General features: G+C 43.4%; 2 protein-coding genes across 8 annotated transcripts; one reads left to right on the top strand and one right to left on the bottom strand.

Annotated features, from left to right (window-relative positions):
• Positions 1-192: 192 nt before the first annotated feature.
• wnt10b (wingless-type MMTV integration site family, member 10b) lies at positions 193-19,423 on the top strand. 7 transcript variants are annotated; one of them, XM_027288767.1, is made up of 8 exons: positions 824-1,117; positions 1,579-1,681; positions 2,806-2,893; positions 4,954-5,056; positions 17,459-17,721; positions 17,895-18,076; positions 18,179-18,346; positions 18,449-19,423. In XM_027288767.1, exons 4-8 carry the CDS (start codon positions 4,983-4,985, stop codon positions 18,947-18,949), a joined length of 1,188 nt encoding a protein of 395 aa, XP_027144568.1. In that variant the 5' UTR covers positions 824-1,117; positions 1,579-1,681; positions 2,806-2,893; positions 4,954-4,982; the 3' UTR covers positions 18,950-19,423. The 7 variants fall into 7 exon arrangements, with proteins under 7 accessions (XP_027144565.1, XP_027144568.1, XP_027144567.1 ...); XM_027288764.1 differs by lacking the exon at positions 824-1,117 and adding an exon at positions 193-809 and having other exon boundaries at positions 17,895-18,346; XM_027288766.1 differs by having other exon boundaries at positions 2,806-2,863; positions 17,895-18,346.
• wnt1 (wingless-type MMTV integration site family, member 1) lies at positions 8,610-14,273 on the bottom strand. The gene is made up of 5 exons (XM_010747705.3): positions 13,591-14,273; positions 13,145-13,250; positions 10,966-11,219; positions 10,523-10,788; positions 8,610-10,401 (listed from the first exon to the last, which is right to left on the bottom strand). Exons 2-5 carry the CDS (start codon positions 13,243-13,245, stop codon positions 9,910-9,912), a joined length of 1,113 nt encoding a protein of 370 aa, XP_010746007.1. The 5' UTR covers positions 13,246-13,250; positions 13,591-14,273; the 3' UTR covers positions 8,610-9,909.
• Positions 19,424-20,141: the final 718 nt, after the last annotated feature.

Here is a 20,141-nt window from a genome sequence, read left to right as displayed (position 1 = left end):
AAACACAGCTGCTTCTAATAAAACTAATTGATTGGCTTATTGGAAAGTCTCTGCTGCAACAAGTGGAACAGGACCTTAATTAGTATCATTGGGAACACCTGCTTTGACCCTGCTATTTCATGTCAAAATGGCTACAAAAATATTTGCCAATTAATTTTCTGCCAATCAATTCATCGATCCAGCTGTGCACTGTTGTTGTAGTTTTATTTGTAGCAAAACATAATTTATAATCTCTTTACATGTTTTGTATGCAAAAATCTTCATTTGTAAAGCAACTTGTAACCAAAACTTTTAAATAATGAGTGTACAAGTATCTCAAATTTGCATTACAGTACTTGAGTAAATCTCCTTTCACAGGTGGTCTATCATAGGGAACTGGTCTATAAAGTCCCGACAATGACCCGACATCTTGTCAACATTACATCAACAAACATTATTTTAAAACTTGTAGACTAAACACAGCTGCACATTGTTGACCATGAAACCAGCCACTTTCAGTTTTAAATGCCTTACTTGTTTTCTTTTCCTCCCCCTGCCTCTGCGTCTTCTGTTTTCCTCAGCGGGCAGTGCCCACAGCCAGCACCTTGTCTGAGGCTGGAGTGGGGGGGTTCAGTCACAGCATCAGGAAAATGTGTCGGTTTTGTTTACTCTGAGTGATCAAACTAATCTGCAATGAGCTTAAATCGAAGCTGTATCCTGCCACACGTCTTATAAACAGTTTGTGATCGTTACCTGCTAAAATTCAGGATCTATCCACCCCCCCCCCCAAAAAAATTGGACCCTTCCTCCGTATCTGCTCCAAGGTGAAGGTGCGTAGGTTACCTGCTAACGTTAGCGTAACGTTCAGTTGGAATGTATCCAGCTCCAGGTAACCGTTACCAATGGTTATCAACGGCTCATTTAACGGCGGTTAATGTTGACGTCGTTGCACTGCCGTGTAAATTAATGTTGTATTTTCTAGTAGACTAAAGTTAAACCTGTTCTGCTCATGGATATCAGCGTTAAATTAACATTTGGACACTCTCCAGGCTAACTAACCCCATTATCCCTGTCTAAAATAAAACAACTTTAATATTTTACTTTTGTACGTGTTCACCTCATTCTGTGCAGGTAACAGGTGGGTTTGAATTGCTTTGCCCTCATCCATCTCATAAGTTTGTTTGTTTTGTTTAAATAATTTAAAGTTTGTAATTTTAGCTTTATTCCGCTAGATGGCAGCCGTTCATAATTTTCCTGACGCTGACTCGTAAGGTTAAAACAGTCTTAGCAATACTTAACACCACTCATGACCTTTGACTATTTGAGTAATGTGTGTTTAGCTTGCGACTTCTTGCTGTATGACTGATACTTGAGAAATGTATTCATTTTTAATGGTTGATTGAAGCTCCCTTGAGTGTGAGGAAAGGTATATTTGCTCATTAGTTAGCATTGTTGTCAAGCGTGGCTGGCTGAGGTGTGTTTGTGTGAAGCACCCTTTCCCACTTAAACTAACTCATAAGCAGGCACAGTAGGTCAAAAGCACAGATTGAACTTCCCCATGGGGATACATGTCTTTTATCCTTCTCTTTCCTCCTCCAGCATCTCAGGGGAGAAGCAGGCAGAAGCTCTACAAACTTTTAGGATGGAGACGAGATGGTCCCGGAGGATTGAAATCCTCCAGACCTCTGCAGTGCAAACACAGGTGGGCATTCACACACTACCTGGACTAACGTGTTGACAGAATGGTACAGTATTAATCTAATTTACATCTTTAAACTACTGCACAGTTCCTCAAAAGCAACCTCGTTCATACAGTATATCTCTCAAAAACTAAATACAAATCTAATTAAACAAACTTTTTTTTTATGTCCCAGATGATTTTCAAACCAAACTTTCTGGCTGCTAGACAAATGTGTAGCTGGTAGCCTATCAAAATCAGAGCAATTACTCTATCAAGCTTACACAGCCGTTTATCTTTTAGATGATCCAGATGTCACAAACCATGATGCGTAGCAGACAAGCAAAACAAAGATGTCTCCCAACATGCTCGCTGTTCTGGGAAGCTGCTCGCCGCAGCTCTACCCTGAATGGGATACAATATGCACATGATATTAATTAATGCACTTATTGTGCCATTTCAATTATACAAAGAATGTGTTTATTTTTCAGCAGCTGTGAGTCAGCCGAGGATACATTCAGGTGCAATTAATTTTCTCTCTGCAAGGCGGTGTTGAAGGCTGACTGCCCTTTCAAAATTTGTTGATCGTTCTAGCATCCCAAATGATGACATTTACAGAGCAATTTTCATTATTTAACTTTGCACTTTGGACATTGCCCATGTCAACAATAATCAGCATTTAATGTCTCTAAATTAAACACATTTGTACATAAAATCACAACACTTAGGGCTTCTACAGTGTAGCTCGTGCATTACGCTCTCACAATATTCATTTAGGGGCCAGAAGGAACTTTTTAGGGTGCAAAATGTACTGAAAGGCTGCTGGCACAGTTTGTAGGACAGCTCTGGCTCTGGAAGCGATTAGCCCTCAAAGCTTGGGTGAGTATATTGCAGAGAGACAAGGGCGGGTGGGAGCAGTATCGTGTGTGTGTGAGTGAGTGAGTGGGACATGGAGAAAAAACTTGTGTGTGTTTTGAGAGAGCGCGAGAGAGAGAGAGATAGAGAGAGAGGGAGATTGGGGCGGTTCTGTTATGCAAGCAGTTCTCAGTATGCATGTAGATTGGAAGATGTGTGGCTCCTGTGGTTGGCTGTCCCCTGTGTCACTGCCTTTAAAAAACAGTTGCCAAGAGAAATGTCTTCTTTTACAGGCTTTGGCTGCCAGATGCTGGGGATAATGGATAGGACTGCAGAAGGAAAGATGGAGAGGTGTGTGCAGCCAGCCACACAGACATACAAGTGAGCACACACGTGCACGTTTGCACACTTTGTGGGCAGGGATCACCATAATGCTTAAGTACGGCGTGAATAATTCATCTTCAAGTCACTGTACAACTGCCACACACACACACACACACACACACACACACACACACACACAGTGAGACATAGGGGAAGTATTAGGCCAAGTAAGTCGTGTCACACTAAGTCGCCATGAATGAGCATACAGTTTGGGCATGCCTACAGATTCCAGAGGTGCCACATTTTGTGGATGTGTGCGGCACTTGTGTGTAGCTGTGAACCAACACATGGGGCGCCAGTGTGTGAATGCGATAGTGTGTCTGCGAGCGAGCAAGCCAGTGACACAAGAATGTGTCATAGTTCCTGCAAGCCACTCAGCTCCTAAACTGCAGCAAATAAACATTCCTCTACTGCTGTGTCAGTGCTGAGCCCTCGCCCACTGTCGCTGTAAAACACAGCTTGTAATTAAAACCAAAAACTGAGCATTTCTCCCTTTGTCTCCAACAGTATTACTAGATTAGAGATAATGGCCCCATGCCTTCAGACATTTCTCAATGCTGCTTATGGACTCAAAGATGGCATGTTGCGGTCCAGATGATGTCAAGGTGGGCCAACCGATAATAAAACAGAATCATCTTTAAGTGCATTGCAGACAGTAATTTTGACTTGCTGTGGTTAGTCTCATATCTAAGCAAGTAAAAAGGCACATAGCACTATGCAAAAACATCACACGTTCAAATCCAGTGTTATATAGATGCATTTGGAGAGTGTTAACATTCAATATAGCCAGACACACATTGCTCCAATGTATCACTGACTGTTGTGTTTGATGTAAATAAATGCAGGCTTCATCCCTGCTGACAGGTGAAATGATGCACAGGCTCATGTTGTGTCACATAGATTCCACCACAGTTTGTGCTCACATTTCATGTAGATCTCCGAGCTGAACCGTTGCTGTGCTGTACCCATACATTGTCAGATATCTGTAAACATATTCAACTGCTGGTTGTCCTTGCCCAAAAGTCTTTCCCTGTCATTACAGCTCTGTTTACAGGAGGACTAACAGTGTTTGCTAGCATATGATCTCCCCTAGAATATACAGTGGTTTAAAGTCGCGCTCTGACGCACAATCTTCCACCTAAAACAATTAATCCTAGAGGAACCGATTGTGACATGTCACTTTATCTGTTTGTTGTCTCTTGTCTGGTCTTGCCAGGTTAACCATTCACAGATGTGTGATTGGGGAGTGTAACCTTTTTTTTTTGTCAGATAATTGTTCTCACCTAACTACTGCCCATGCATTCCAAATTTGTTTGTCAAATGCTACTTAAAGTTGACCAATGAAAGTACCACTTTCAGGTATTTAGTTAGAAGTGATGTTTCTTAGTGATGAGGTGTTTATCTCAGCAGTCTTGAGGTTGAGAAAAGTATTTAATATCAACAAAAAATAGGCCAACAGAGAGAGAGGGCCCATGAAGCCAAGACAATCAAGAGGTCATGCTGTGTAACTGCAGAGGGTGGGGGTGTTGATAACTGAAAATATATTATCACCTCATGCAGACTTTCTCCCACTTGTGTGTGTTCACATGCAGGAGGCTAGAATTCACAACCTCTTTATACATGTGTGAAGAGTGCTGGCGTATCACAAACGCACGCACAAACACCGCAAAGTTATATCCCTCCCACCTTAACTGCAGAGCTCGCTCTCCATCTTGCTCCACAGGGGCACAGAGCCTGACCACAGACATCATACTGATTGCTCACCATGGTCGAGTGGTCTGTCCACATTCCCACCCTGATTCACTATGTGCAGAAAACCCAACAACGGAAAACAGCGGTTTGAGAGTGTCTGGAGGTTTGCGGAGAGAGCAGTGAGTGTCCACTGTGTCTCTCCTAAATCTATCCTCTCATCCCTTACGACTACCCTGCTGCATACCCTAGGAACATGGGAACAGTGGAGCACAGACACAAACTGATATATGTGTGTGTGTGTGCAACATTTTGGACTCAACTTCAGTTTGGGCTGAATATAACCTTCCCTCTTTCCTGTGTGACAGGTTGTGGCAGGTCGGTAGATGATGAAGTGATGGAGATGTTAGGAGGCCAGGGCCATTGTGATGCTGGGTGGCTGTTACTCTGGAACTGCCATCTGCCGAAAAGGTCAGTTGCTAGGGGACGATTCTCCTGGACCGTGTCTGCCTCCCAGCTGCCATCGACACACTCACACTCACACACCCACACACACACTGGCTTGAGTATGCACAAAACTCACACACACGTATGTACACATTCACACACTCACAATCTTTTCATTGTTTCCTAGAAATCTGAATTGAATTTGAGTAAATTTGACCCACTGATTGACCGCTATTAATCCACTGGGTTGTTTTCTGTAACTTTAGGTGAGGTTTATTTGATTATAATTCTTTATGTGATATGTGTGTGATGAGGCTGTAAATGCATATCTTATGACATAATAGCCCTGTGGTCACTTAATGGCACCAAACAAATGCTTCTGATTATTACATGAGCAGTGTAAGGGTGTTCCTGTCATAACAATGCCCCTAATTAATTGGAACTTGGCCCACAGTCGAATGCTAGGATTACAATGAAATGTTGGGGCAGACACGAAAATCAAATCAGTATTGTGTGCACCAGATCCAAGCCATGCCACGTTGTCCATCACAACCACTGCGAGCAGCCTACCCTTCAGTGCGGTGACCCAAACACTATTCTAAATTCTTTATCATACGCCCAAATTAAAGCCAACTCCACCCAACGGGCAAACATTTTTCCACAATTTAGCAGGAATTTTAATATGAAGCTGCTGTGCCTTCATTATGCCGTATCATCTTCTCTGCATATTCTGCAGCGATTGACCTGATTGCTGCGTTATTGCAAGGAGCACAATTTAGGGAAGTGAAAGCTGTTTTCCTTCTCAAGCTTAAATCATGAACACTGTTTCTAAAAAAAGGGGCACTCTCACTCTCAGGTCAAACGCAGGCAGTGTGACTGTAGTTCTTATTGTCAGGTTACTTAACTCACTAAATGGTCTATTAACTTTGACCCTGTGCCCCTGTTATGTCGCTCATGCAGTTAAGGGTCCTATAAAGACACCAGATAATTGTTCAATTAAGCTTTTTGCTGATAAAATAGGAAAAGGGACCATTACAATTAGTCTATTGCTCTGATTAGTGATGTGAACTTAGAAAGTGGCTGCATACAGTATAAATGTTGTCTTACAATCTGATATAGCACATGCACTGATCACGAGCAAGCTGCAACTGGATGTCAACGTGTTTTCATCCTCATGTACTGGCAGTACAGTAGCTGACAGGCTCCAAACCAACTGTACAATTTTGTGTACTTGTCTCCTTCCTTTTTATTCTCCTCCTCACACCCTCACCTTCAGCCACCGGCCTTCCAGAGACAGTGACTTTTGTGTAGTGGAGCTGTTGTTTTTGTTTGTGCCCCTCTCACCATGGCTGCCTGCTCGCCGCCTGGCAGCCCCGTGTGTCAAAGGTGGCTGCAGCAGAACAGACTGTGGGAACAGCCGGTTAGCCTCCCCTGGTCCCCTGCTCCCCAACCAGAGGGGCAGCCATCAATCCAGCGCTCCCCCTGCCCCTGCACACACAAATGCCCAACCAAACACACACTCACACAAAAAGCCTACAACGCTCACACCCTCTCCCAATAATCCTCGGAAGCAATTTCATCTCGACTCGGGTGGCGGCCCATTGTCGCCAGCCCCTTCAATCTTTCCTTATTAACTCTCGCTTTGTCCTGCATCCGAGCTTCTGGACTCATCTCTCCTACATTCCGATCGGTGCTGCTCCCAGCACTCCCAGGCAACCTCCATTCGCTAATCCCACTGCCTCCCCCACCAGCCGCCCCACCCCAAGGAACTCTTACTGCTTTTTTTTTCTCCAACCTGCCGATCACCTACTTACAGAGTAAGGTAGGGGCATTAACTCCATGGGTTTTCTGAAGGCAGAGCGTGAAGGCGGGGTGGGTGAAGGAGGAGGCGGCCACAAAGTGACTCCAGCCCAGACAATTAGAACAATGAGCTGGGCCTGTAGGGGGCTAACTCGCTGCGTCACGCCTGGACGGTGGGGTATTTTGTCAGTTTAATGAATTGTCCGTCAGGCCAGGGCCACATCGCAGGCTGCGCAGGGAGAGGCCAGCAGGGACCCAGACACTAAGTCGGTATTTATTACACTGCCTTTGTCACTAATTGAGCTAATTATCACTGACTCTTCAGCACTCCCACAGGCAGCACCCCCTCCACTCACTCTCTCTACCAACTCTCTCACTCTCACGCCTGGGATTTGAACTCTGCCTTCCCTCTTCTTTTAAATCTGTCTGCCACTGTTTTTTCTTTTGTTTCTTTCTGCGATCACCTATCAATTGTCTCTCAATCCAGGTTTGTATCATTTTTACATTTGTGAGCTTTTGCCTCCTGTTGACTTGTCACATACCTTAAGCCAAATCATACACTCACCCTTATCATTCAGTAATATAAAACCGAATATTTGTAATCTGGAGCCATCGGGTATGTTGCTCTGAGATCAGTCAATTTTAAGCTACTACATTTCTGTTTGATATTTTATCTACCCTCACGTGGCTCCATAATTTGCAGTATTTTTCAATTCACTTTGCTCTGTTTTGTTCTTTGTGCCCTCTTAATCCCCGTAGGTCTATAGATTTTAACTTTCTACTTCCTTTGAGATGTTGACCAATCTCTGCTCAGTTTATTACTTAATGTCTTGCTTCCTGTTATGCTACAGGCAACTCAGACCCTTGTGATCCCCCACTTTTACTCTGTAACATCAAGATTGTAATTCAGAAAATTTCTCATCCTCTTCTTTGGCCTTCAGCCCTACTTCACCCTGCCTGGCCTTACACTTACAACTTTATTGCTCAGTTATTTGGACCTTTGGATGTTTGGGTGTATTTGGTGGCCTTACTTTGCCTGTACTGCACTCTATCTGGACGACCCAGTCTGCTTCTGTGCTGTGGCGGGAGAATGTGGAAATCTTTCCAAACTCTTGCGGTTGGTCAGGTTGCCAGGGGCTGGAGGAGACTCTAAGTTTTCATTATTTTTCATACTATTTCTTTATTTATTTCTGACATTAAGCAAATCAGGCAAAAACACTTAACGCAGTAAAATCCTGTAATGTATGAAATAAGGTATGTGGCTGGATAAGCAGGGGGCCGTCTGTGTGGTTGGGAGCACAGATGCAGAGATGTTTTGTGAGCTGGAGAAAGAGGCTGCTTTGGTGGTGGTAATAGGATTAGGCAGAGGACACCCAGGGACAGGCTTATATGTTCACTTGGTTGGTTGTCAAAACTATCTCAAACACAGAAACTACAACAGACATAATAGCATCTTTTGACACATTCAGGAGGGCAACTTAATTGAAAATATAGACTTTATTGTTCTATCGTACAATACAAAACCAACTGGAACCTAAATCTTTTGATCAGAATCTAAAAAAAAAATGTCTCCTGACATCTCTCTATAACAGTATAAAAATCCTCAGAAATAAATATTTTGTATTTACATGAATAAAAAAAGGTAAATATTCAGTGCATGAACACAAGTTTTTTTTGTTTTTTTTTACAGGAAACAAGCAAAGAAGTGATAATGTTCTGTTTCTAGTAAGAGTCAATTTTGTGGCAGCTACATTACACAAAAAAAAAAGGCATAAGATCAAAACATCTCCTGACTTGACACTAATGATAGTATATTCTCCAGCCATTGGCAGATGCATAAATCATTCAGCATACGTACAAATGATGTCATTATAAATATATTCATATATTTTAATATTTACAGCATTTTGGTTCTCTTAGCTGATATACATCATGATTTCTTCAGCAGAGGCTGTATTCTTCAAAATAAAATGTTTATCTGAGACGTAGCTGTTTTTCACAGCCTAGCCTGAAGTAATACATCGTTTGCCTACTTTAAACCTGTTACACTTATGTATTAACAGGGATTTAATGTATTTTTGTTAACATCAATATATTTCAGTATGGTTTTAATTGCAGAGCATGGGAACGATTCTGCAGGTCACATTTATTTTTTGTATACTGACCCTGCCATGCCACGATATTCAGTGTATTGATAATACATTCAAATTACATTGCCTCAGTAAGATTTGTTCAGTTTCTGTTTTCCTTGGCGAGCACTGGTTCTAGTCATGTAATATCAGGACCATCCTGTGGTAAGTCAGAATGGCAAATCAGGGTTGAGGTGTATTCAGCTCCTGAGAAATCTAAATAAAGGGGCAAATGTGGTGAGGAAATTATAAGTGGTTGGGCTGCATCCTGGGTCTAAGTACACAAGTTGGGAACAGGCAGCCCATCCCCGGAGATAAACTTCACACAATTTCATGTGAGAGAAGCCAAACTTCAGCAAAAGAAAACAAAACACAGATCTTTTTTTTTAAATAACTTCCATCTTGTTAGAGGTCTTCACCAGTTTATGAGAGCGCATGTTTGTGGCTCTCTGGCCACAGAAACATCTGTGAAGCATTGTGTCCAGTTTCTGCCCTCAGTGGGGGGGAAAAAGGCTCTTGTAGTACCTGGTTATAGCAATCGATTCCCCACCGCATCATTTTATCCCTTTTAACTTCTAATTCTATTTATCCACAGTGTAAACACATGAGGGATGCGGATGATTTCCATTCTACATGGATGGTGGTAGTGTCTAAGTACCCTTGTAATACTGTTATAAGCATCAAAGGCAAAGAGTAAGCACATACTCCCTCTATACCCTGTTCATATATTTGTGCTTATCTCCATCTCCCTCTTTCAAAAACACTGATTGAATTTTTGTTTCAGAGAGTTCCCTGTATCAGTTTACCCGCCTTGAAGCTTTTCTAGCTTCTACCTAACTTCTCAAACCACCTGTGTGCTAGTGGCTTTCTCAGCCATCTACCTGTTTTGATAAGTTCTTCTTTGCCTTTTATAAATGCCTATATATTCACTTGGTCGTCCATCTGTGATCATAGACACTGGTGTAACGTTCGTGTACTGGTGCAATTCAAGCAGCTGACATGACAGCACCAGTGGAAGGTGCAGTGGCAACGTTCAGTCACACTCTCAGTCCGGGTCTTAAACCCACGTCCACAGCACAGCAGTTCACATCCGTCCAGACCTGGAGAAGAGCTGTTGCATGTTCTCCCAGAAGTTCCCAAAGTGCCAGTTTTACCATTGTATGAGCAGAAGTTTGGTGATTTCTCAAAATAGACCAGGTCCATGGCAGAGGGGGGTTTGTGAGCTGGATTCTCAGGCTCCAAATGCCGAGGATCAGCTCGATGAGAGGCACGGTTGCTTCCCTTGTTGGCATATACAACTCTGGATGCGCCATCAAACCGGTCCTTAAGGAAGTCTCCCACAGTGCGGAAGCTGGGCAGGCGCATCCAACAGGTGCGCACGGTGCAGGAGCCTGACATGCCGTGGCACTTGCACTCCTGTCGCATCTCTGATGACACAGTCTGCAGAGAGAAGAAAGGCCACTGGTTAAATTACTAAGTGGAAATCACCAATACATTTGAAGCATGTGGGAAATCCAACAAAATCAGACGATTATGGCAGGTTTGAGTATCACATCCTTACCATTCTGCCAGCCTCATTGTTGTGTAAGTTGGTGAGGTAGCGCAGATCTCTGCCTCTCTCACTGGAGTCGACAAACTCGCGGCTGAACATCCGGCCAAAGTCCACATTGTCACTGCAGCCCCCCCAGTGCCAGTCTGGCCCTCCAGGACCTCTGCGGCGGTAATCACATGTGCACGACTCAATGGCCCCTTCTGAGCAGGAGCGAGCCACAGCATGGGTTACCCCTGCGCTGGTAATGGCAAATACAAATGCCGTCTCTCGGCAACCTGAAGAAACAACACCAAAATTTCCCATCAGAACCTGATCCAGCCTTTTAGACTTGGCTTTGCCAATTCTTTGCCCCAAGTAGGAAACAAAGCCTTTTAAATGTGTACAAGAGGTTCTATTACATCCTGCCCAAAAATATCCAAATATTGCTCGGTTAAAAGACAAGAGAGGCTCACCACGATTGACAATTTTGCCAAAAATTGCTGGGCTGTGGGTGGTCGGGCAGTTCCAGCGGCGGTTGCGGAACTGCCACTTGCACTCCTTTATGGCAGTGTGCAGCCCAGCAGCGATGGCATGCAAGATGCCAGGATTCTGCCGAATCAGCCGGCGCTGGCGACGACTCAGTAGGGCCAGGCTTGGATCCAGGACCAACTGCACGTTCTTGGAATTGGTGAGAAGATTGGACGAGGAGGCCACATTGACAATACCCCTGGCACACACAAGGACAAGGGGAAGTCAGAGTCAAGCAGCTGGCAGTTTATGCATGTACCTCCTCCTATGACCCTCTAAACCCTTAAACTGATGTGTCCTGGCATCTCATGGCTCTTTAAAAATACAGTTTTCATTATGTACAACAGTGGCACATGCTGTTCCAAGACCATGAGGAGACAGTAAGTCTCGGAGACAAAATGCAGGTTTCTGGTTTAGCAACTATCCTGAAACTATATTTTTACCTCTTTATTAATCACTTGAATCTGAACCAGATAGAATGACATGTCAGTTTCATTATTAGACTATATAATCGTCTCCTGCTAAATATTCGGCACCTGTCACACTCCCATCAGTTTAAAGATGATCTCACACAGTGAGATGCAAAAGCTGAGCCGGCTTGCACGCTCACAGGAAATCCTCCTTCACAACAAATTTTCTCTGTCCCATTCGATAAACCAAAAGCTTAAGAGAGATACACCAAATACCCTGTCACAATATCCCATGCCTTTATACATTAGATTTCTATGCTGTAAATGTGAAATTTAAATAGTATAATAGTATTCTTTAGGATATTTTATGTCATAAAAATACTAATAACCTAATATTATATCAATATCTCGATTTATGTTGTCCCTGTGCCATGTGATATCCATAAATGTTCTGGTTTTGGTTTGTAACCTGTCCATATTTGTGTCTATGGCACCTGTGCTTCTTCGGTTTGATACAAATTTCAGATTACTGAACGCAGCTTAACTGATCTGTTTGGTGGTCAGGTTTCAGCGCTTTTTTTACTTTCAGTGTTTCTTTACACACGCTATATCATTTTCCACTTTATATGTTGGCAATTTCTGTGACATTTTCCTATGTCAACACGTTTTCATTCACGTGTAGTGTAGCGGCTGTCTCTCCTGTTAAGCATTATCATGAGGAAAGGCGGGCGAGTCTTGGCCTGTTAGAGGGCTGACCCAGACGGCTGTGTGTTGAACATTAATAATAATCTCGTCTTTTTGGATGTTTTCTTCATTCCAAAAACTCAGCGGTGTATTTTTCCCCTCCACCGCCTCCTTCTCTGTAGATGTTTTCTTGGATTTTAAATATTTGAAAAACGCCTGACGTTGTGCGCAAATACTGTCCATCTAATGACACCGCAAAAAACGACAAAATCTTTCGTTAAATCATTACCTCAACAAACCCAACCCACAGTTTATAGATTTTTAAACAAGCCAGACAATATGCCAGCCATACAGATCCCCATTTTATTTTATTTTATTTTTTCTATAACAAAACATTGTGAAATTGTCTGTTTTAGTTTTCGGTCGCTGTATGGACAGAGGAATGTACAGTATTAGATCAACACGACCCTGGATGAGACCTCTTACGGGATTCTTTTGAGCTATGAAATAAATCCATATTTAATTTAACCCACATTGGACTGAAAAATGTTGTCTCGTGTTCAAACCGCACTGTCCAAATGACAGGGAAGCGAGAGGGAGAGATGGAGAGAAAGTAAATTAAATCAACCGCAAACAAAAGGTAAAACTATAATTATTACAAATGTAATTGGTTTACTGATAAACAGATAACCCGCTGTTTCATAATTGCACTAAAAGGACAATAGATTTTATAAAGTTAAATAGTTCACATGGAGCAATTTGGAAACGACAGCTAAAAATCCCACAAGCTGTAATATCATGCGGTTGCTCTTTTTTTTTTTTTTTTTTTCAAAGGCTGAACAGAAGTTGTGACTGGTGCCAAAACTAACACATTATTTCGAGCGTGCAGCTTGGAATGTGGTAGCCCAATAAAACTCTGCTCATACGGTAGCTCAGGGTCTTCCCCGCTCCAAACCAGCGTTAAATTGAAGAGTTTCCAGTGATGGGGATGCTGATGTCTGTCTAATATACAGTAATCTGTTCAACTCACCACCATCGGCCGCTGTTGTTGACGGCTCCTGTGCCTGAGAGCGAAGATACCAGCAGGATGCAAGCGGCTTTCACCCCTAACAGCAGCGCCAGACTCCTCATCGTGTCTTCGGGTCAAATATGAGGAGGAAAATGTCAATTTTTTGTCAATTTTTAAACTTTGTGTCATGAATTTTTTTTTTTTTTTTTTGCTAAGATAACCTTCTAGGCTTGTTCCAAATACAATTTATTCACCTGAACACTCCAGCACAAATATGCTCATGTTATTAAAAAAATGTAAAAATATCCTTAAATATAAGCAATCACCCTAAAAACAGGGAAAACTACACAAGGTCTGGCAACAATCGCGGTCGCTTACATGAGATTACATGTGATGATATATTTGTATCATTCATGAACTACTGAATAATGATCAAAATCACCATGCTGCAAGGTGTATGTACTCACCACGCCACAGTCACGCACGCCAAGGTGAGAGAAGCAGGCAGCCCTAATTGACTTAAATGGATCTTGAGTGGAGACAGGTTGCTAAATGATGTGAAGTGTCCAGGCAGGATGCTACTGCTGCTGCAGTCCTCTTCACTCTGTCTCTCTCAGTGATGCTCTGCACGGCGCATTGAACGCGTGGGACAGTCCCGAAGACTTGATCCCCTCGGTGACTGATAGGCAACACATTCTTCTCTTATTGAGCGCTACGAGGGGAATAAAAAAGGGATTTGCTGCTCTCATCTCCCTCTGTTTTTTTCGGAGCCCTTTCAATAGGATTGGAGGGAGGGATAGTTAATGCTCTTCATAGGGCGCACAATGAATAAGGAAACACAACTGGGTAGAAAGGAGAAAGGAAGAGAAGAGAAAAAAAATAGGGCAATCCACAGAGTTGCGCATATTACTTGTGGAATCTCACGGTCATCACAGCATCGATTCCCTGCATATGTGTGCGGCTCAGAGCATTTTCCCACTGGCTGTGCGCTTGCTTCCACATCCAGTCTCGCAGAAAAAGGAAAAGTGCCCCCCGAAGCAGTGATGTGTTGGTACAGATGCTGTGGGTGCGCCCGGTTTGGTGCTCCGCCGCTGCTCAAAGCTTGTGTCACGGGGCAATACAGTTACAGCGGAATATGAGCCATCTAAAACTGCCCTTTTTACCCGGTGGTTGGATTAGCCTACTCCCTAACCGCATCTCCTCCTCCTTTCTCCCAATGCGCTCTCGAAATGTGCTGTGACTAAGGGCATTTCTGTACATTTTTCCTTTTTTACACTCACCCTTTTATAAAATCGCACCCTTATATCCCATTATCACACCTGTTTAATAATGAAAAACACGCCAAAACGTGTTTTTTATGATGCTCTCCTAATATATTTAGAGACTAATTTAGATTTGGCCCAATACACAAAACTATTATCACCAGTCTTTATAGCCCCAAGACACGCGCGCACACGCACACACACCCACAAAGAAACTTGAATGTAGAAAGAAGCAATAATAAGCTCATAGTTGTCATATAACTCACATTGCCTGCTGGGCTACTTAAATTATTATTTTCATTTTTTTTTGAACGCGGCAGAGATGAAATACCGTTTTCAATCAGAAGTTTGATGTATGATGAACCAGGAAAAGAGGGGGACGAGTAAGAATAAAAACCATTCCAAACATCTGGCCTGCAGACCTCCCTCGACGCACATGTAGCCCAGTGTAATCACAGCTTGAGTCACTTTGCGGCATCTCCATCTAACCCCAGACTAGGAGCAGGCTTCAATGTCCCCAAAACTTCTCCATATTGGTTCATGGGTGAATGTTTGATTATGTGACATTTATCTGCTAATTTGCATGTTCCACATTAGTCACTGTAGCGGTTGTAGCTTGAATAATCTCTCTCCATTTCTCTCTCTCTCTCTCTCTCTCTCTCTCTCTCTCTCTCTCTCTCTCTCTCTCTCTCTCTCTCTCTCTCTCTCTCTCTCTCTCTCTCTTTTCCTCAGATGACAGTAAAAGGAAGTGGGCTTTTGTAAAACGGCTTTAATGACAGCCATCCTACGTTTATACTCCAGCCTTATATGAAGGTGCTCAAACGGGTTTCCTAGAGCAGTCATGCGACACCGAGCAGATTAGAGCTTCAATCCGGATAAAGGGGGCCTTTTATATACAAATCAACTTCAAATCACTTTTTAAGCCACTTAGATATACACGCCAAGGCAGAATGCTAATGCACTTTTCATTGCTGCAGCTTAGGGAATGGAAGGAGATTAGATGAATTGGTGTCACTATGCGAACCGTGTTTGAGGGGGGTTTTAACTTAATTTTATGAAAGTAACCCAGATGCGCCTTCTCGGCTCCAATAGCAGTGTGCATTATTGTTTAAAGTATAGTCGAAACGAAACGAAAACGTTTTAAATCTGTGGGTCAACTATCAGCCGCAGTGTAAGGACACTGACCTGTTGATTCAGTAGCAGCGTTTGTTGTGCTTAATTTGGATCATTGTGCTAATTGATCCGATGCCGAGCTGCCACATCACTCTAACCAAGTCCCAACAGAAGGCCTGGACATCTGGTTTCATAAGCCGAGTCATTACTGAGCATGCAAAAGAAATTTGAATAGATAATTGTGATGCTGTTTGGTAGTCTTCAATATGCATAAGATATGAAAGGCCCTGCTATGACACACCACACTCTTGTTTTTGTTTTTTTATTATTTGTTGTCCAATCATACCACAATGTGATAAATAATCACACAATCAGACCCGACACTCTTGTAATTTATGCATATAATGTTGTACTCCCAAATAAAGACTTTGGAGTGACAAAGTGAAGTTGTTTCAAACACAACAATGAAGAACAGCCGCTCTGATAGAGGTGGGAGGAAGGGGGGACCACATGACTAAAAACAGTATTGTTGGAGGGTCTGTTAGCGGAGCCGCCTGCCTGCTGCTGCCTCCCTGTCGTACAGTGGAACCAACAGCTCCCCTCCCCCCATCCATCATTTAACTCACCCCTTTATGAACAAAATCTTCTTTGGCTTTCCATATTTTATTTTACTGAGCGTTTCTTTCTGTTCAAAAATGGAAGGCTAAGCTACATAATCTACCGATCCACCATTTTTAAAAAAAGCAAGCCCGAATGCATTAATATTTCTAGATCCAGTTAAATATGTTTATATAATTAAGTATTTTAGATCATCTACCTAAAGTTGAGACGGGTCTGCGCACGGCTTGGAAAGGGGTAGTTGTGCGTAAAAGTTTGGAGACGTAATTTTACGCTTGGATGAATGACCACATTCTCAAACAATAAAATGATCAACTGGTGATCCAACTTTCATATTGGCCAATATTTTGCAAACAGCCGCCTGTAGAGGCATCTCCTCCCCTCCCCTCTTTCTCTCCCCCTCCCGTTTACTCTCGCCCCCGAGCTCCTCTGTTCTCCGTCTTCACTCTTTGGTCGTTTGGCGGTGCAACGATAATACTCCACTCTTCTTCTTCTTCTTTTTTTTTGATATTCTTATTCAACGCAGGACTTTATTACCAGTGTTTTAATGTCACGTCGCGAAAGCCGCTTAACAAAATGGAGCTATCAAACAAACTCCGTTGGGACCAATTCCTGATTTTGGCAGCAGCACTTATGTCACCTGCATTAACGTGAGTGCACTTGAGAGCGCCAGTAGAGTTGGTGTTACATGCGGGTTCTGTGTTATACGGAATTCGGCAAGAGTTGAGGGAAGTTACTGTGTGTGACTAAATGATTTAAAAGAATATTTAACTTACGTAGTTATAAAGTCAAACATCTGCCTCTGATTTCACAGGCTGATTTAGTGTAATATTGAAACAATGGAATCAAAGTTTGCTAATTTTGTAGACTTGACAGGTCTGAACAATGCCATAAAGAATTCAATTTAAATTCCATGCCTGTTATTTCCCCATTAGATGTATTGGTCATTTATTTTTCTTTGTGACTTCTCAGTGGGATGATCTGTTTAGAATTATATTTTTAAGCAACAACAGTGGAAACACTGTAGTAAATACTCGTGCAGTAAATTAACACATTTTATTGCTAAGTTTTCAGTAAATCCCTTTAGAAGTGAGAGACATTTTGTAGTATATCCTGGACATGACCAGGACTCCCTAAAAGAGATCTTGTATCTCAGTGGGACTTTCTGGCTAAGTACAGGATAAAAAAAATATATCCTTCTTAAATCTTTCCTGGTTTTGTATTTTTCTGATTTTCTCAAATATCCAAAACATCTTTCCATTGCCACATTCTTCTCTGGATTTAACTAATGAACTCCTGACTAGATGTGATGACCCCCCTCTCCCTCTCTCTCCCTCTGCAGGGTGCTGTGTAATGATATCCTCAGCCTGAAGGTGGCAGGAGATCCAGTGCTAACCCCTAACTCAGTGTGCCTGAGGCTGGCAGGCCTCAGTAAACGTCAGATGCGGATGTGTGTGCGGAGCCCTGATGTCACCGCCTCAGCTCTGCAGGGCATCCAGGTGGCCATCCACGAATGCCAGCATCAGCTCAGGGACCAGCGCTGGAACTGCTCCTCACTGGAGGGCCTTGGCAAGCTTCCCCACCACAACACCATCCTCAACAGGGGTGAGAGTCCGAGGCAAGCTAATGATGGTCAAAATGTGACCTGGGTTTATTGAGGAGTGGAGGTGTAGGTTTGACAGTAGGGGTTGTTCTGTACACAGATGCAGGACTGTTTCAGAGCTACTGCTGTTCTACTTCATTTTCAACTGATGTGTGTGTATGTCTCCTGTTCCCAGGTTTTCGCGAGAGTGCCTTCTCCTTGGCCTTGTTGGCAGCGGGTGTGGCTCACTCTGTGGCCTCGGCCTGCAGCATGGGCAAGCTGCGGGGGTGTGGCTGTGAGGCCAAGCGTCGCCAGGACGATGACAAGATCCGGCTGAAACTCACACAGCTGCAGCTGCAGACCCTGCAGAAGGGTGGGGTAGGCCTCGGCATGACACGGTCATTACCCTCAGAGTTAAACGGTCACCATGGCGACCTGCCCGCTAACCTGCGCTCCACCCACCCCTCCGCCCTGCTTAAGCCTTTACCAGATGAGCTGAGCTCCATGCAGGAGACCTGGGAGTGGGGGGGCTGCAGTCATGACGTCCGTTTTGGGGACCGTTTTTCCAGGGACTGGCTCGACTCCCGTGGGTCTCCAAGAGACATCCATGCTCGCATGAGGATCCATAATAACCGGATGGGACGTCAGGTGAGTAATATGGTTTGGCTCGTAATGTTTCTCAGAGATCGTTCTATCTCCTTACTGGCACATATCATCATTTGCTTACATCATTTTTCTTCTTCTACACAGGTAGTGACTGACAACATGAAGAGGAAATGCAAATGTCACGGCACATCAGGGAGCTGTCAGTTTAAGACCTGCTGGCATGTGTCGCCAGAGTTCCGAGTTGTGGGTTCTCTACTCAAGGAAAAGTTCTTATCGGCCATTTTTGTCAACTCCCAGAACAAGAACAATGGGGTTTTCAACACGCGAACAGGAAATGGCGGCAGTGGGAGCACAGCGGGGCTCAACGGAGGTCGCCGTAGAAGCATTTCCAGAGAGCTGGTGTACTTTGAGAAGTCTCCTGATTTCTGTGAGCGTGATCCGTCCATAGACTCTCCGGGTACACAAGGACGCATCTGCAACAAAACCAGCTACAGCACAGACAGCTGCAGCTCACTGTGCTGCGGCCGAGGGCACAACATCCTGAAACAGACACGCAGCGAGCGCTGCAATTGCAGGTTCCACTGGTGTTGCTATGTGCTGTGCGAGGAGTGTCGTCTCACAGAGTGGGTCAACGTGTGCAAGTAGTTTGCAGTTCTCCAATTCCCAGCTGCCTTTACCCATCCAGGACTCAAGATGGCGAGCCTATCCCTTCGCCCCCTCCTGTTGTTTTGAGTGTTTGTTTTGCTCCTTGTGTAACTCTCCCAGAGAATCTTTTACCCCCCCCCCCCCCTTCCTTTTTTTGGGTCCATCATCTGGGATCTATTTTCTCTTTGTAGCCGCTGTTATTCTCAAAATGCCAAGTCAGAGATTGAAGAGGTGACTCATGTCATTTGTCTTGCCATGGTGTGTTTAGACCCTGCCCTGTGAGCCATGAAAATAGCTTATACCCCATCTTTTCTGTCCCACAAAACAAAGACGAGCAACAGCAGAGAGGCATTTCTATGTCTGCGTGTTTCAGTGTCTACATGCTGACTCATCTCGTTGTACAGTAGCTGTGTATTTTAATGTGTACATGTATATTTGTAAATGTATTATTATTAATATTATTATTGCTTTGGAGCCTGTCTTTTTTTTATTTCAGTTCATATCAGACAGTCAGTTTATCTTGCATTTTACTCTTCTAATAATCTCCAAAATATTTACTCCATCTGTATATTTTGCACCTGTGACTCTGACAGAAGAACAAATACTTAATCGGGAGTCTTTCCAGACCGGGGTTTTACTCATAGAAGAAGACCGGATAAAGTGTTTGGTTGGACGATTGATGCATCTGATAGAAGTTATTGGAGACAAATTGAGTCTTTCTTCACTTTCTTATGCCCAAACAACTAATCATTCTAATTTATTTACACCATTGTAACAATAGTAATTATGTCAGGAGAGTGATCACTAGTAGCCACGTTTGTCAGGAATTCATATCAATGAATGAAATACGCTTCCTCTTGAACTGTGATGTGATGTGTGTCACTTTCCTATGAAATCATGACTGAGCTCTTGTTACTCCGTGCTTGCTTTTGTCCATTTCATCAGTCTGAGCACTCCTTAGATTCTTCCCACATGTAGTACATGTCAGAGTGAGAGATGGTCCTGCTTTAGAACTGATGCTGAAGGATGTGTGTGTGTGTGTGTGTGTGTGTGTGTGTGTGTGTGTGTGTGTGTGTGTGTGTGTGTGTGTGTGTGTGTGTGTGTGTGTCTATTGCTGTGTAAATGGGGGGCAAGTCCTGTGCACTACAGATTTGGGAGGTGAGAGGCTTTTTTTATGGCCACTTCATGCTGA

This window comes from Larimichthys crocea, chromosome XV (assembly GCF_000972845.2).
Source record: "Larimichthys crocea isolate SSNF chromosome XV, L_crocea_2.0, whole genome shotgun sequence".
Classification (NCBI taxonomy): Eukaryota; Metazoa; Chordata; class Actinopteri; family Sciaenidae; genus Larimichthys; species Larimichthys crocea.
This window is presented reverse-complemented; position numbering and strand designations above follow the sequence as displayed.

Bases quoted from the DNA above. Each gene is read 5' to 3' on its own strand.
- wnt10b (XM_027288764.1), top strand. From the start codon at position 4,983: ATGGAGATGTTAGGAGGCCAGGGCCATTGTGATGCTGGGTGGCTGTTA. The intron at 17,722-17,894 runs GTGAGAGTCCGA...TCCTGTTCCCAG, and splicing joins CAACACCATCCTCAACAGGG to GTTTTCGCGAGAGTGCCTTC. The intron at 18,347-18,448 runs GTGAGTAATATG...TCTTCTACACAG, and splicing joins ATAACCGGATGGGACGTCAG to GTAGTGACTGACAACATGAA.
- wnt1 (XM_010747705.3), bottom strand. From the start codon at position 13,245: ATGAGGAGTCTGGCGCTGCTGTTAGGGGTGAAAGCCGCTTGCATCCTG. The intron at 10,789-10,965 runs GTGAGCCTCTCT...TTGTTTCTTCAG, and splicing joins TGGCAAAATTGTCAATCGTG to GTTGCCGAGAGACGGCATTT. The intron at 10,402-10,522 runs GTAAGGATGTGA...TTCTCTCTGCAG, and splicing joins ACAATGAGGCTGGCAGAATG to ACTGTGTCATCAGAGATGCG.